The 17,719-nt window shown below is 48.8% G+C and overlaps 1 protein-coding gene across 1 annotated transcript in view; it reads left to right on the top strand.

Moving 5' to 3' along the window:
* The window catches only part of LOC134968772 (BTB/POZ domain-containing protein KCTD19-like), a 175,182-nt gene that overhangs the window by 114,531 nt on the left and 42,932 nt on the right, over nucleotides 1–17,719 (top strand). The window contains exon 4 of the mRNA XM_063944259.1: nucleotides 4,268–4,459. Coding sequence (XP_063800329.1) covers nucleotides 4,268–4,459 — 192 coding nt within the window. The remainder of the gene's footprint in view (nucleotides 1–4,267; nucleotides 4,460–17,719) is intronic.

The following is a 17,719-nucleotide window of genomic DNA, read 5'->3' as shown; positions in this document are numbered from 1 at the left end:
AACGGCATTTGGAAGTATTGCCTTATTAAGGGGAGGAGTTATTTGGGGTCGGTCTTTCAGACCTGGTGGCCACGGCAACAGCTGGGAAATCCACGTTTGTACCCCAGGTCGCCTCTCAACATGAGAAGACGCCGTATTATCAGGGGCAGTCTTTTCGTGGGCAAGCGGGCAAAAGGTTCCTCATTTCTGCCCCGTGACAGGGAGAGGAAAAAGGCTGCAGAAATCAGCCAGTTCCCAGGAACAGAAACCCTCTCCCGCCTCTGCCAAGCCCTCAGTATGACGCTGGGGCTTTACAAGCAGAATCAGGCACGGTGGAGGCCCGTCTCAATGAATTTCAGCGCGCAGTGGGCTCACTCGCAAGTAGACCCCTGGATCCTTCAGGTGATATCTCAGGGGTACAAATTGGAATTCGAGACGTCTCCCCCTCGCCGTTTCCTAAAGTCGGCTTTACCGATGTCTCCTTCTGACAGGGAGACAGTTTTGGAAGCCATTCACAAGCTGTATTCCCAGCAGGTGATAATCAAGGTACCCCTCCTGCAACAGGGAACGGGGTATTATTCCACACTGTTGTGGTACCAAAGCCGGACGGCTCGGTGAGACCGATTCTAAATCTAAAATCTTTGAACACTTACATACAGAGGTTCAAATTCAAGATTGAGTCACTCAGAGCAGTGATTGCGAACCTGGAAGAAGAGGACTACATGATGTCTCGGGACATCAAGGATGCTTACCTTCATGTCCCAATTTACCCTTCTCACCAAGGGTACCTCAGGTTTATGGTACAGAACTGTCACTATCCGTTTCAGACGCTGCCGTATGGAGGGTCCACGGCACCCCGGGTCTTTACCAAGGTAATGGCCGAAATGATGATACTCCTTCGAAGGAAGGGAATTTTAGTTATCCCTTACTTGGACGATTCCCTGATAAGGGTAAGATCCAGGGAACAGTTGGAGGTCGGTGTAGCACTATCTCAGGTAGTGTTGCGGCAGCACGATTGGATTCTCAATATTCCAAAATCGCAGCTGATTCCGACGACTCGTCTTCTGTTCTTAGGGATGATCCTGGACACAGTTCAGAAAAATGTGTTTCTCCCGGAGGAGAAAGTCAGGGAGTTATCCGAGCTAGTCGGGAACCTCCTATAACCGAGCCAAGTCTCAGTACATCAATGAGATGGTTCTGGGAAAAATGGTGGCTTCCTATGAAGCAATCCCATGCGGCAGATTCCACGCAAGAACTTTCCAGTGGGACCTGCTGGACAAATGGTCTGGGTCGCATCTTCAGATGCATCAGCGGATAACCCTGTCACCAAGCACAAGGGTGTCTCTCCTGTGGTGGTTGCAGAGTGCTCATCTTCTAGAGGGCCGCACATTCAGGACTGGGTCCTGGTGACCACGGATGCCAGCCTGCGAGGCTGGGGAGCAGTCACACAGGGAAGGAATTTCCAGAGCTTATGGTCAAGCCTGGAGACATCACTTCACATAAATATCCTGAAGCTAAGGGCCATTTACAATGCTCTAAGCTCAGCAAGACCTCTGCTTCAAGGTCACCCGGAGTTGATCCATTCGGACAACATCACGGCAGTCACCCACGTAAACAGACAGGGTGACACAAGAAGCAGAAGGGCAATGGCAGAAGCTGCAAGGATTCTTCGCTGGGCGGAAAATCATGTGATAGCACTGTCAGCAGTATTCATTCCGGGAGTGGACAACTGGGAAGCAGACTTCCTCAGCAGACACGACCTCCACCCGGGAGAGTGGGGACTTCACCCAGAAGTCTTCCACATGTTTATAAAACTCGACAAGTATTGCGCCAGGTCAAGGGACCCTCAGGCAATAGCTGTAGACGCTCTGGTAACACAGTGGGTGTACCAGTCAGTGTATGTCCTCTGCCTCTCATAACCAAGGTACTGAGAATTATAAGATGGAGAGGAGTAAGCACTATAGTCGTGGCTCCGGATTGGCCAAGAAGGACTTGGTAACCGGAACTTCAAGAGATGCTCACGGAGGATCCGTGGCCTCTACCTCTAAGAAGGGACCTGCTCCAGCAGGGACCCTGTCTGTTCCAAGACTTACCGCGGCTGCGTTTAACGGCAGGGCGGTTTGAACGCCGGATCCTGAAGGAAAAAGGCATTCCGGATGAAGTCATTCCCTATCCTGATCAAAGCCAGGAAAGATATAACCGCAAAACATTATCACCGCATTTGGCGAAAATATGTTGCGTGGTGCGAGGCCAGTAAGGCCCCGACGGAGGAATTTTCAACTAGGTCGATTCCTACATTTCCTGCAAACAGGAGTTTCTATGGGCTGAAATGGGGGTCCATTAAGGTTCAAATTTCGGCCCTGTCAATTTTCTTCCAAAAAGAACTAGCTTCAGTCCCTGAAGTTCAGACGTTTGTGAAAGGGGTACTGTATATACAGCCTCCTTTTTGTGCCTCCAGTGGCACCTTGGGATCTAAATGTAGTTTTTGGGTTCCAAAGTCCACATTGGTTTGAACCACTTAAATATGTGGAGTTAAAATATCTCACATGGAAAGTGGTCATGCTGTTGGCCCTGGCCTGGGCCAGGTGCGTGTCAGAATTGGCGGCTTTATCCTGTAAAAGCCCTCATCTGATTTTTCCATTCGGACAGGGCGGAATTGAGGACTTGTCCTCAGTTTCTCCCTAAGGTGGTTTTCAGCGTTTCACCTGAATCAACCTATTGTGGTGCCTGCGGCTACTAGGGACTTGGAGGACTCCAAGTTGCTAGACGTTGTCAGAGCCCTGGAAATATAGGTTTCCAGGATGGCTGGAGTCAGAAAATCTGACTCGTTGTTTATTCTGTATGCACCCAACAAGCTGGGTGCTCCTGCTTCTAAAGCAGACTATTGCTCGTTGGATTTGTGGTACAATTCAGCTTGCACATTCTGTGACAGGCCTGCCACAGCCAAAATCTGTAAAAGCCCATTCCACAAGGAAGGGGGGCTCATCTTGGGCGGCTGCCCGAGGGGTCTCGGCTTTACAACTTTGCAGAGCAGCTACTTGGTCAGGAGCAAATACGTTTGTAAAATTCTACAAATTTGATACCCTGGCTGAGGAGGACCTGGAGTTCTCTCATTGGTGCTGCAGAGTCATCCGCACTCTCCCCGCCGTTTGGGAGCTTTGGTATAATCCCCATGGTCCTTACGAGTCCTCAGCATCCACTTAGGACGTTAGAGAAAATAAGAATTTACTTACCGATAATTCTATTTCTCGTAGTCCGTAGTGGATGCTGGGCGCCATCCCAAGTGCGGATTGTCTGCAATACTGGTACATAGTTATTGTTACCAAAACATTGGGTTATTGCTGTAGTGAGCCATCTTTTCTAGAGGCTCCTCTGTTATCATGCTGTTAACTGGTTTAGATCACAAGTTATATGGTGTGATTGGTGTGGCTGGTATGAGTCTTACCCGGGATTCAAAATCCTTCCTTATTGTGTACGCTCGTCCGGGCACAGTATCCTAACTGAGGCTTGGAGGAGGGTCATAGGGGGAGGAGCAGTGCACACCAGTAGTTTCTAAAGCTTTACTTTTGTGCCCAGTCTCCTGCGGAGCTGCTAATCCCCATGGTCCTTACGGAGTCCCCAGCATCCACTACGGACTACGAGAAATAGAATTATCGGTAAGTAAATTCTTTTAGTTTTTATTTTTTTGAATTTTTTCATACTTAACGATCCACGTGGACTACGATTGGAACGGTAAAGTGTGCCGAGCGAAGCGGTAGCGGAGCGAAGGCACCATGCCCGAAGCATGGCGAGCGAAGCGAGCCATGCGAGGGGGACGCGTGCACTAATTTGGGATCCCGGTCACTCTACGAAAGAAACAGACACACAAAAAAAAAATCCTCATGTCGGACCTTTAGACCTGTCGACCTAGCACATGTCGACCTTCCATCCATGTCGACCTAGTGACTGTCGACCTATAGTGGTCGACCTAAACATTGTCGACCTAGACACTGTCGATTTGATGAACCACACCCGTCACAGGCTGGAGATGACAGTTAGGAACTGATTGGTTTATGCTTTAACACAGTCTACTTTCTTTCCAAGCAGTGTGTAACGCATGCGCCGTGTGAGTTTTCAGGGTTTTTCACGCATGCACAAAAGCAAAAAAACGATGACCTCCGTGAACTGCGACAGAATCAGGCCCATGTGATCTGTGCCTATCAGGTTCTTATTGCACTGTTGTCCTTGCTTGTTTGAGACCGTGGATTGGTGATACAGTGCACAACAATGACTTCACGTTATCTTTTAGGGCTACACGACAAGCTCCCGCTTGCGCTCTTAGACTCTCCGCTTATCGACACTGAAGAGGAGGTGCTTTATTGCTTCTTTCCAATACACGTGCTGGAGAAGTATCCGTCACTGGTCACAGATGACGGCTTGCTGTGGTTCTCCGACAGTTTCATATTGATAGAATGCGGATGTGACGAATTCAGATTCATAGGTTAGAGCAATGTGAATGCACATTTCTAATTCTATTATATTTCATTTAATTTCATAGAGGAATTGTGACAACTTTTACTCATCTGGTTTGTTGCTCTCTCTAACCTCCTCTCTCTAACCTCCTCTTTTCATCTCCCGTTGAAATATGAAGAATACATGACTAGTATTAGTGGGTTCTAGTTAGGTGAAACAGTGTATACACGGCACGCTCAACCTGCTGCCAGACCTGTATCGGGCAGACGATTACAGGGCCATTCCCACCAGATCTAACAGAAGCCTCAAAAGCTTCTTTCCTCAAGCAGTCCACCTGCTGAACTCCTGACCAACCCGACCCCCTGGTAGACCGCCCAGTTGCCTCTACTCTAATTTTCTGCACGTAATGAACACTGTGGGGCAGATTTATTAAGCTCGGGGAAGTGATAAAGTGGAAGGGGATAAAGGACCAGCCAGTCAGATCCTAACTGCCATGTCACAGGCTGGGTTTGAAAAATGTCAGTTAGGAGCTGACTGGCTGGTCCTTTTATCACCTTCCAATTTATCACTTCACCGAGCTTAATAAATCTGCCCCTCTGTTCCCTATGGTTCTTTTATCTGAAGACTGCACTTGTCCCCCTTCCCCCTTGTTTACTTGTTCCCTTCGTGTTTGCTGCATTGTAAACCAAAAACAAATTCCTGGTATACGCAAGTATACCTGGCCAATAAAGCTGATTCTGATAGGTTCACACCTTGTTTTCATACCTGTGTATTAAAGACCAGGGGCGTCGGAATGGGGGGGGCAAGGGGGCAGTTCGCTCCCCCAAAACAGGAGAGAGGCGCCATCCATCGCCCCGGACCCACACGCCAGCGCAGCCGCCACCAGCATCTTCAGCGCTGCCCATGCTGTAATAGCAGCGGTGCGTTCAGCCCTCCACACCTGTGGCTTGCACAATATGAAGGTTAGAGGGTCAGGTGGAAGGGAACATGGAGATGACATCTTGTGGGGACACAAATGCAAATAGCTGCAGGAGGGGACAGGGGCAGGGAGCTGTTACCATGTCAGAGAAGTCTCTTTCTTCTCTCTCTCTCTCTCTCTCTCTCTCTCTCTCTCTCTCTCCCCCCCCCCCCCCACTTCACACACACACACACACTCATTAATCTCCTCTCTCCACTCCAACTCTCTCTCCCTCTCTCCTATTCTCCTTTCTCTCTCTCTCCACTCTCTCTTCTCTCACTCCTATTTCTTCTCTAGCTCTCCCTCCCCCTCCTTTCTCCCTCTCTCTCCCCCCTCCCTCACCTATTTCTCCTTTCTCTCTCCCCCCTCCTCTCTCTCTCTCTCTCTCCTCTCTCCTCCTACTCCTTCTCCTCCCTCCTTCTTTCTCTCTCCCCTCCTTTCTTCTCTCCCCCTTTTTACTCTCTCCCCCTTTCTCTCTCTCCCCCCTTTCTCTCTCTCCTCTCTCTCTCTCTCCTTCTCTCGCTCTCCTCTATCCCACCTTTCTCTTCTCTCTCGCTCTCTCCTTTCTCTTTCTCTCTCTCTCCTCTCTCTATCTCTCTCCTTTCTCTCTCCATCCTCTTCCCCGCTCCCCCCCCCCTTTCTCTCTCTCTCTCTTCTCTCTCTCTCCCTCTCTCTCCTTTCTCTCTCTCTCTCTATCCCTCCTTCTCTCTCCTTTATCTCTCTCTCTATCCCTCCTTTCTCTCTCCTTTATCTCTCTTTCTCTCCTTTCTCTCTCCTTTCTCTCTCTCTCCTTTCTCTCTCTCTTCTTTCTCTCCTCCACCCCCCCCCCTCTCTCTCTCTCTCTCTCTCTCTCTCTCTCTCTCTCTCCTTTCTCTCTCCCTCTCTCTATCCCTCTCTCTCTCTCTCTCTCTCTCTCTCTCTCTCTCTCTTTCTCTCTCCTTTCTCTCTCTCTAATTCTTTCTCTCCTCTCTTCCCCTCCTCTTTCCTCCCTCCCTCTCACTCCCTCTCCCTCCCTCCCCTATATTTTCTTTCTCTCTCCCTTCTCTCTTTCTCTCTCACTTCTCTCTCTCTCTCTCTCCTTTCTCTTTCTCTCCTTTCTCTCTCTCTCTCTCTCTCTCCTTTCTCTCTCTCTCTCTCTCTCTCTCTCTCCTTTCTCTCTCTCTCTCTCCTCTCTCTCTCTCTCTCTCTACCCTCCTCTCTCCTCTGTCTCTCTCTCTCTCTCTACCCTCCTCTCTCCTCTGTCTCTTCCTTCTGTCTCCACCCCCCGGTGTTCTTATCAATAGTTATGCCATTTATAAATAACTAATGGGCTCTACCTGGCATAATATATATAAGGGGCTCTACCAGGTGTAATGTGTACAAGCGGCTCTACCAGGCGTAATGTGTATAATGGGCTCTACTTGGCATAATTTGTGTAATGGGCTCTACCTGACATAATGCGTATAAGGGGCTCTACCAGGTGTGATGTGTACAAGGGGCCACTCACTCCCAGCTGCTCCATAGTGCAAGGTGCAAGTGACCCATCTATGGTGGCCAGAAGCTAGGGGCGCCAAATAGAGATTTTATCTTGGCCCCCCAACAAAAAAACGTTCTGACGCCCCTGTTAAAGACTGAGTAGCTTGAATGTCCTTGAACCCATATAGATTTAGGAGGTATTGTCTAACAAAGGAAATTGGGGAAGATTGCTCACTTCTATCCAGTGGCGAGAAGAAAGGTTGGATGTAGATTTAAAGCCGCTGCACACTAGACAGTTTTTTGAACGATATGGGCGATGCCGACGCATAGAAATGACGTGTCGTTCAAATCGTAAAGTGTATACGCACTATACGCACTCCCACAGTGTCGCCCCGTCGCATCTTAAGTTCTTCCCTACATGCAGTTCAATCTGAGGATGTCATCAACAATAGCATACTCCTGGATGTGGCCACTGACTATATCTTTTGCACAGTCTGTATGCACTATATCGTTTGTCCAGGAGTTCAAGGGAAATCATTGATGATATCAACATCATTTGCAAGTCGTCTAGTGTGTACCTAGTAGAAGGGAGAAACCAGGGATTTTTGTGTTTGTATTAAATATTTTTCTCATAATCCATTGAGGGACACTGGAACCACTGGGAATAGAGGTCTAAGCAGTTATGGAGAGAGAAGGAAGACTTTATCCTCCCACAACAGACAATTTACAGCATTGAAGGAAGAACCAGACTATAAGGGTGGGCGACCAGTAAAAGACTTAATGGTAGTACAAAAATCTTTCATCTTACAAACTCTTATAGTACATCTTAGCAGACACCAGCTCTCTAGCCTACAGCAGGTCTCCACCTATGCTACCAGAAAGTCCATTGGATCAAGAATCATGGATTTCAGCAGCCACGCAATTAGTCAGCTGTGATAAATCTCAATGATTGGCCTAACCGGTCCCGCCTAGAGGTAAAGGCCAGGTCGAGCTTGCAGCCATTTTGAGGAAATCGGTGTATCAAGGTCGTCTGGGCAATCTTGCAACAAGGATCACCTGAGCATCCGCTCTTTGTACTTTTTTTTTTTTTGATAGTGATTAGAACATTGCTACTTGAGGGAACAGTTAAACAAGTTGTAATTTACAAAGAAATTACATGGCATCCGTTTTATTCGATCAATAACAACAGTGGTACTATTGAGAATCCATAATGGCTGACATCTGGGTGCCTCCACTTTCCGATTATCTGAAGTAGGGAATGTTCTCCAGGGTGTAGGGAATGACTGCTTCCCATTTCTAGAAAAGATTGCTGGAATGTTCCGCCCAGTGCATTATGTGGTTTCTCTTATCACAAGGGAGCTGTAGGTGTCTCCCTGGTGCTGAATGTCTGCCACTGCCATGATCTAGTTCTAACCGAATTTTCTATAGGCTTCCCTTATACGAGAGGCCGTGTTCTGACTAGAGAGATATAAAGCTGCTGTGAGTTAGAGTATTTATGGGGAGCTTTTACTCCCCTGGAGAGCACACGCTACCCTGGGCCACAAGAGGAGTGACTGGTGCTCTTTTGTAGACCATCGGTTGAGCTCATTGGAAATGTGATCGTGTGGCATATTCCATTTTAATAAGCATTTGCGTGGAACCAAGAAAACTTGAAGTTCAACATTATCTTCAAACGGGTGTATGTCTGAGAGCCAATATGGACTTTACTAGTCTCTGCAATGAGTGAATACTCTCTACTGTCTGTTGCCTGACAGCAACCATAGAAAAGGCATCTGTTGGAATTCTAGAATACATTTTGATTCTGCTCCAGCCTCCTAAGCTGTAAACGAAAGTGTACGTTTCATCACAAGGGCGGAATTCTGATAAGTCCCAAATCAAGAGCACCCAGAAATTCATCTGTGTCCGTCTCTGTCCTTCCAAAGTCAGCAATTCTGATCTGTATGTATGTGTATATAAATGTACACCAGGGACCCCAATCTCTCCTTAGTAATTTCATTCACCTTAATACTTTAATACATAACTGGATAAATAATAAGAATTTACTTACCGATAATTCTATTTCTCGTAGTCCGTAGTGGATGCTGGGAACTCCGTAAGGACCATGGGGAATAGCGGCTCCGCAGGAGACTGGGCACAAAAGTAAAAGCTTTAGGACTACCTGGTGTGCACTGGCTCCTCCCCCTATGACCCTCCTCCAAGCCTCAGTTAGGATACTGTGCCCGGACGAGCGTACACAATAAGGAAGGATTTTGAATCCCGGGTAAGACTCATACCAGCCACACCAATCACACCGTACAACCTGTGATCTGAACCCAGTTAACAGCATGATAACAGAGGAGCCTCTGAAAAGATGGCTCACAACAATAATAACCCGATTTTTGTAACAATAACTATGTACAAGTATTGCAGACAATCCGCACTTGGGATGGGCGCCCAGCATCCACTACGGACTACGAGAAATAGAATTATCGGTAAGTAAATTCTTATTTTCTCTGACGTCCTAGTGGATGCTGGGAACTCCGTAAGGACCATGGGGATTATACCAAAGCTCCCAAACGGGCGGGAGAGTGCGGATGACTCTGCAGCACCGAATGAGAGAACTCAAGGTCCTCCTCAGCCAGGGTATCAAATTTGTAGAATTTAGCAAACGTGTTTGCCCCTGACCAAGTAGCTGCTCGGCAAAGTTGTAAAGCCGAGACCCCTCGGGCAGCCGCCCAAGATGAGCCCACCTTCCTTGTGGAATGGGCTTTTACAGATTTTGGCTGTGGCAGGCCTGCCACAGAATGTGCAAGCTGAATTGTACTACAAATCCAACGAGCAATAGTCTGCTTAGAAGCAGGAGCACCCAGCTTGTTGGGTGCATACAGGATAAACAGCGAGTCAGATTTTCTGACTCCAGCCGTCCTGGAAACATATATTTTCAGGGCCCTGACTACGTCCAGCAACTTGGAGTCCTCCAAGTCCCTAGTAGCCGCAGGTACCACAATAGGCTGGTTCAAGTGAAACGCTGAAACCACCTTAGGGAGAAATTGAGGACGAGTCCTCAATTCTGCCCTGTCCGTATGAAAAATTAGGTAAGGGCTTTTATAGGATAAAGCCGCCAATTCTGAGACACGCCTGGCTGAAGCCAGGGCTAACAGCATTACCACTTTCCAAGTGAGATATTTTAAGTCCACAGTGGTGAGTGGTTCAAACCAATGTGATTTTAGGAAGCCCAAAACTACATTGAGATCCCAAGGTGCCACTGGAGGCACAAAAGGAGGCTGTATATGCAGTACCCCCTTGACAAACGTCTGAACTTCAGGAACTGAAGCCAGTTCTTTCTGGAAGAAAATCGACAGGGCCGAAATTTGAACCTTAATGGACCCTAATTTTAGGCCCATAGACAGTCCTGTTTGCAGGAAATGCAGGAAACGACCCAGTTGAAATTCCTCTGTAGGGGCCTTCCTGGCCTCGCACCACGCAACATATTTACGCCAAATACGGTGATAATGCTGTACGGTTACATCCTTCCTGGCTTTGATCAGGGTAGGGATGACTTCATCCGAAATGCCTTTTTCCTTCAGGATCCGGCGTTCAACCGCCATGCCGTCAAACGCAGCCGCGGTAAGTCTTGGAACAGACAGGGTCCCTGCTGGAGCAGGTCCTTTCTTAGAGGTAGAGGCCACGGGTCCTCTGTGAGCATCTCTTGAAGTTCCGGGTACCAAGTCCTTCTTGGCCAATCCGGAGCCACGAGTATAGTCCTTACTCCTCTCCTTCTTATGATTCTCAGTACCTTGGGTATGAGAGGCAGAGGAGGGAACACATACACTGACTGGTACACCCACGGTGTTACCAGAGCGTCCACAGCTATTGCCTGAGGGTCCCTGTCTAGTTTTTTGTTGAGGCGGGACGCCATCATGTCCACCTTTGGTTTTTCCCAACGGTTCACAATCATGTGGAAGACTTCTGGGTGAAGTCCCCACTCCCCCGGGTGGAGGTCGTGTCTGCTGAGGAAGTCTGCTTCCCAGTTGTCCACTCCCGGAATGAACACTGCTGACAGTGCTATCACATGATTTTCCGCCAAGCGAAGAATCCTTGCAACTTCTGTCATTGCCCTCCTGCTTCTTGTGCCGCCCTGTCTGTTTACGTGGGCGACTGCCGTGATGTTGTCTGACTGGATCAGCACCGGCTGACCTTGAAGCAGAGGTCTTGCTAGGCTTAGAGCATTGTAGATGGCCCTTAGCTCCAGGATATTTATGTGAAGTAATGTCTCCAGGCTTGACCACAAGCCCTGGAAATTTCTTCCCTGTGTGACTGCTCCCCAGCCTCTCAGGCTGGCATCCGTGGTCACCAGGACCCAGTCCTGAATGCCGAATCTGCGGCCCTCTAGAAGATGAGCACTCTGCAACCACCACAGGAGAGACACCCTTGTCCTTGGTGACAAGATTATCCGCTGATGCATCTGAAGATGCGACCCGGACCATTTGTCTAGCAGATCCCACTGGAAGGTTCTTGCGTGGAATCTGCCGAATGGGATTGCTTCGTAAGAAGCCACCATCTTTCCCAGGACCCTTGTGCATTGATGCACTGAGACTTGGCCTGGTTTTAGGAGATTTCTGACTAGTTCGGATAACTCCCTGGCTTTCTCCTCCGGGAGAAACACCTTTTTCTGGACTGTGTCCAGGATCATCCCTAGGAATAGAAGTCGTGTCGTCGGGATCAGCTGTGATTTTGGAATATTGAGAATCCAACCATGCTGGCGCAGCACTATCTGAGATAGTGCTATCCCGACTTCCAACTGTTCCCTGGATCTTGCCCTTATCAGGAGATCGTCCAAGTAAGGGATAACTAAAACTCCCTTCCTTCGAAGGAGTATCATCATTTCGGCCATTACCTTGGTAAAGACCCGGGGTGCCGTGGACAATCCAAACGGCAGCGTCTGAAACTGATAGTGACAGTTCTGTACCACAAACCTGAGGTACCCTTGGTGAGAAGGGTAAATTGGGACATGTAGGTAAGCATCTTTGATGTCCAGAGACACCATATAGTCCCCTTCTTCCAGGTTTGCAATCACTGCTCTGAGTGACTCCATCTTGAATTTGAACCTTTGTATGTAAGTGTTCAAGGATTTTAGGTTTAAAATTGGTCTCACCGAGCCGTCCGGCTTCGGTACCACAAATAGTGTGGAATAGTACCCCTTTCCCTGTTGTAGGAGGGGTACCTTGATTATCACCTGCTGGGAATACAGCTTGTGAATGGCTTCCAATACTGCCTCCCTGTCTGAGGGAGACGTCGGTAAAGCAGACTTTAGAAAACGGCGAGCGGGAGACGTCTCGAATTCCAATTTGTACCCCTGAGATACCACTTGAAGGATCCAGGGGTCCACTTGCGAGTGGGCCCACTACGCACTGAACTTCTTGAGATGGGCCCCCACCGTGCCTGAGTCTGCTTGTAAAGCCCCAGCGTCATGCTGAGGACTTTGCGGAGGCGGGAGAGGGCTTTTGTTCCTGGGAACTGGCTGTTTGTTGCAGCCTTTTTCCTCTCCTTCTACCACGGGGCAGAAATGAGGCGCCTTTTGCCCGCTTGCCCTTATGGGGCCGAAAGGACTGCGCCTGATAATACGGCGTCTTCTTAGGTTGAGAAGCTACCTGGGGTAAAAATGTGGATTTTCCAGCAGTTGCCGTGGCTACCAGGTCTGATAGACCTACCCCAAATAACTCCTCCCCCTTATAAGGCAATACTTCCATGTGCCTTTTAGAATCCGCATCACCTGACCACTGCCGCGTCCATAAACCTCTTCTTGCAGAAATGGACAGCGCGCTAACTCTTGATGCCAGTCGGCAAATATCCCTCTGTGCATCACGCATATATAGAAATGCATCCTTCAAATGCTCTATAGTCAATAATATACTGTCCCTATCTAGGGTATCAATATTTTCAGTCAGGGAATCCGACCACGCCAGGCCCGCACTGCACATCCAGGCTGAGGCGATTGCTGGTCGCAGTATAACACCCGTGTGGGAGTATATACATTTTAGGATATTCTCCAGCTTTCTATCGGCAGGTTCCTTTAGGGCGGCGGTATCAGGAGAGGGTAGTGCTACCTGTTTAGACAAGCGTGTGAGCGCTTTATCCACCCTAGGGGGTGTTTCCCAACGTGCCCTATCCTCTGGCGGGAAAGGGTACGATGCCAATAACCTTTTAGGAATTATCAGTTTTTTATCGGGGGAAACCCACGCCTCATCACACACTTCAATTAATTCCTCGGATACAGGAAAAACTACAGGCAGTTTTTTCTCACCAAACATAATACCCTTTTTAGTGGTACTTGTATTATCAGAGATATGCAATACATTTTTCATTGCTTCAATCATGTAACGTGTGGCCCTAGTGGAAGTCACGTTTGTCTCCTCATCATCGACACTGGAGTCAGTATCCGTGTCTGTGTCTGCCATTTGAGGTAACGGGCGTTTTAAAGCCCCTAATGGCGTTTGAGACCCCTGGACAGGCACAAGCTGAGTAGCCGGCTGTCTCATGTCGTCAACTGTCTGTCGTAAAGAGCTGACACTGTCACGCAATTCCTTCCATAAGCTCATCCACTCAGGTGTCGACTCCCTAGGGGGTGACAACTGTATAATAGGCAATTGCTCCGCCTCCATCTCATTTTCCTCCTCAAACATGTCGACACAATCGTACCGACACACCGCACACACACAGGGAATGCTCTGATAGAGGACAGGACCCCACTAGCCCTTTGGGGAGACAGAGGGAGAGTATGCCAGCACACACCAGAGCGCTATATATAGACAGGAATACCACTATAAAATGTGCTTTTCCCTTTATAGCTGCTGTTAGTATTAAAACTGCGCCAAATTAGTGCCCCCCTCTCTTTTTTACCCTTTTCTGTAGTGCAGGACTGCAGGGGAGAGTCAGGGAGACGTCCTTCCAGCGGAGCTGTGATGGAAAATGGCGCCCGTGTGCTGAGGAGATAGGCTCCGCCCCCTTCTCGGCGGCCTTTTCTCCCGCTTTTTTGGTGAGTTCTGGCAGGGGTTAAAATACATCCATATAGCCCTGGGGGTTATATGTGGTGTATTTATGCCAGCCAAGGTGTTTTACATTGCTGCTCAGGGCGCCCCCCCCTAGCGCCCTGCACCCTCAGTGACCGGAGTGTGAAGTGTGCCTGAGTAACAATGGCGCACAGCTGCAGTGCTGTGCGCTACCTTGTTGAAGACTGATGTCTTCTGCCGCCGATTTTTCCGGACCTCTTCTTGCTTCTGGCTCTGTAAGGGGGCCGGCGGCGCGGCTCTGGGACCGAGCTCCGAGGCTGGGCCTGTGTTCGGTCCCTCTGGAGCTAATGGTGTCCAGTAGCCTAAGAAGCCCAATCCACTCTGCACGCAGGTGAGTTCGCTTCTTCTCCCCTTAGTCCCTCGATGCAGTGAGCCTGTTGCCAGCAGGTCTCACTGAAAATAAAAAACCTAAAACTAAACTTTCACTAAGAAGCTCAGGAGAGCCCCTAGTGTGCACCCTTCTCGGCCGGGCACAAAAATCTAACTGAGGCTTGGAGGAGGGTCATAGGGGGAGGAGCCAGTGCACACCAGGTAGTCCTAAAGCTTTTACTTTTGTGCCCAGTCTCCTGCGGAGCCGCTATTCCCCATGGTCCTTACGGAGTTCCCAGCATCCACTAGGACGTCAGAGAAAATGGGGTTTTAGCACATGAATTGTACAATGCAGTTAAGCTTGCAGCCCACATCAAGGGACCCCATTTCACTGCAAGTCCTACTCTATCACATACATTTTCACATATGGGGCAGATGTATTAAGCCTGGAGAAGTGATATAGCCGTGATAAGTGCAAGGTGGTAACGCACCAGCCAATCAGCTCCTAAAACGTCGATTTACATATTGGAGCTGATTGGCTGGTGCATTATCACCTTGCACTTTTCACTGCTTTATCACTTCTTCAGGCTTAATACATCTGCCCCATCCCCTGAGGAAGGCTATCGAAACGGCTGTTCGGGTGATAAGTATTGTTCGTCTGTTTGCCTGTGCTGCCATGCCTGCCTTTTTGTATTCTCATTTTTGCTGAAGATGCATTAAAAGTGTTCACGATTACTCTACAACAGTGTGCTGGTCTAGTCTGAGCTTGAGCCCCTGGTGGTTTCTGTTTTTGGATGAACATTTATACAACATTTCCTTGGCTCTAGCGCCTGTAATTTTGCATTTGGAGGTGTTTTGTGTGGTTCGCTCTGGGACTTGTTTATGGGGTTTGTACATCACATTTTCATGTATTTGTGAAGGCTGTCACATTGCTATACTTGCTACATATTCATTATTGTATTATGGTTTGCTGTACTGTTACTGCTGCTATGTCTGACTAAGGGAAAGGGTAACATGGAGGCTGCTGCTCCTATGCTGGTCTCATGCAGGTCCTGTTCATTGGGATTATCCCCTCAGGACACTGTACAGGATGGCCTGTGTGCATCTTGCTATATTCCACCTAACCAGCCGGCCCCTCCAGTCCATGTTCAGGACCACCCCATTACTTTGCCATTCATAAAGTCTACACAGCTTTCAGATTCTGAAGTGTCATCTGGGGAAGCAGATGTCCCCCTTCGTGAGTCCCCCTTCGGTGAGGAGGCGCGTCATTCTACATTGGATATACCTGCACTAGCGAGGGCAGTCAAATCCATTCTACAAATAGAGGAGAAGCCAGTTCCAAACCAAAAACCCAGCTATTCAAACGCCAGAAGGTTGTAAAGGTCAGCTTACTGACCTCATGCGTGAAGCATGGAGTAACCCTAGTAAGAAGTTCCAGATACCAAAATGCCTGGCTTCTTTTTACCCTTTTACCCTCTCCCATCTGGTGACTGTGCTAAGTGGCAGGTTCCCCCTACAGTGGGCTCCCATGTGGTGCGCCTGGTTCAAAGCTCTACTTTGCTTATCCTGACAGCATATTCCCTGCAGGAGACTGTAGATAGGAAGATTGAAGCTGGTCTTAAATCTGTCTATTCTCTGACAGGAGCTACAGTATTACTCGACCGGCTATGGCCGCTGCCTGGGTGGCTAAGGCCATTGAGAGCTGGACAGAGGCTCTAGAGCATGGGTCTTCAACCTGTGGCCCTCCAGCTACTGTGAAACTACACATCCCAGCATGCCCTGCCACACTTTTGTTATTAAGGTACGTTAAAACTGAGGCAGGGCATGCTGGGATGTGTAGTTCCACAGCAGCTGGAGGGCCACAGGTTGAAAACCCATGCTCTAGAGCAGGGATGGGGAACCTTTGGCCCTCCAGCTGTTGTTGAACTACACATACCAGCATGCTTTGCTACAGTTTTTCTATTTGGCCATGCTAAAACTGTTGCAGGGCATGCTGGGATATATAGTTCAACAACAGCTGGAGGGCCAAAGGTTCCCCATCCCTGCTCTAGAGGAAAGCCTTTCTACTGGTGTTACTAGGGAACAGCTGTCCCACATATCGCATATTAGGTAAGCAACGTCCCACTTAGGTGAAGCGGCTTGGATACTGGTAACTTCCAAGGCATCTGCTACTTCAGTGGTAGCCTGACGAATTATCTGGCTACACTCTTGGAAAGCTGACATGGACTTCAAGAATGCCGTTGAATCACTGCCTTATACTGGGGAGATCCTGTTTGGCGCAGAGTTGGACAAAATAGTGGCTACTCTGGCATCCTCTAAAACTGCTTTCCTGCCCTCAACATCTTCCCTGAAGCCTCAGACATCTTCCTTTTGGTCATTTTTCCCCTAAGTCAAAGCTAAAGGACAGTCCTTTCCTAGCCCAGTCGAAGGCCTCAAAACGCCAAGCGAAACAGGCTTGGGCTACCAGATGTCCAGCCACCAAGTCTAGAAGATAAACCCTTGGCCTGATGGGGCATGCCTCCTCCTGTGGTCTCTCACAAGTACGTTTTCATTCATGAGACACCCCCAGCAGTTCTTTTGTACACGCCCTCTATGAGACCCGAGCAAAGCCCTGGCCCTCCAAAAGGCCATTCTCTCTTTGCTGCACTCATGTAATCCCTTGTCCTTCAACACAGCAAGGGATCGGTTTTTACTCTACCCTTTTCTTGGTTCAGAAGCCCAATGGATCTCTTCGAGCTATCCTCAATCTCAAGTCCCTGAACAAGTTTATCTGAGTGCCCAGGTTTCGTATGGAAACCCTCCGCTCCATTGTCCTAGCAATGGAGCCTGGGGACTTTATGGTGTCTCTGGACATTCAGGACGCTTACCTGCATGTGCCTATAGCGCCCTCTCGTCAACGATATCTCCGGTTTTCTGTCCTACAGCAACCTTTCCAATTTCGGGCCCTGCCTTTTGCTCTCTCCACAGCTCCTCGGGTCTTTACCAAATCATGGCTGTTATGGCAGCTCAGGTTCATCATCGGGGAGTCAAAATACTTCCATACCTAGATGACCTGCTGATTCTGGCACTTTCTCCGTAGGTCCTTCACCGGAGGTCCTTCAGCTGACCAATGCCTTCCTACAAACACACGGCTGGCTCCTCAATTGGAAAAAGTTCTCCCTGACTACTTCTCAAAGGATGTTGCTTCTGGGAGCTCTCCTGGATTCTCAGGTAGAGAGGATTTTTCCGCCAGCAGACAAAATGTCCACACTGCAAACGCGAGTACGCAAGTTACTTCACGGTCGCCGAGTGTCTATCCAGCAATGCAGGTTCTGGGATCCATGGTCTCCACTTTTGACATGGTGGAGTACGCCCAATTCCACTCCAGGCCCCTTCAACACCTGATCGTCTCCAGGTGGACTGGAAAACATCATCTAATCAGGTCCTAGACAATGGTCCTCTCTCCGGAAGTTCACCTGTCCCTATCCTGGTGGCTACAGACGTCCCACTTGGACAAGGGTCGCCCTTTCTGGATTTT

This window comes from Pseudophryne corroboree, chromosome 11 (assembly GCF_028390025.1).
Source record: "Pseudophryne corroboree isolate aPseCor3 chromosome 11, aPseCor3.hap2, whole genome shotgun sequence".
In the NCBI taxonomy this organism is placed as follows: domain Eukaryota; kingdom Metazoa; phylum Chordata; class Amphibia; order Anura; family Myobatrachidae; genus Pseudophryne; species Pseudophryne corroboree.
This window is presented reverse-complemented; position numbering and strand designations above follow the sequence as displayed.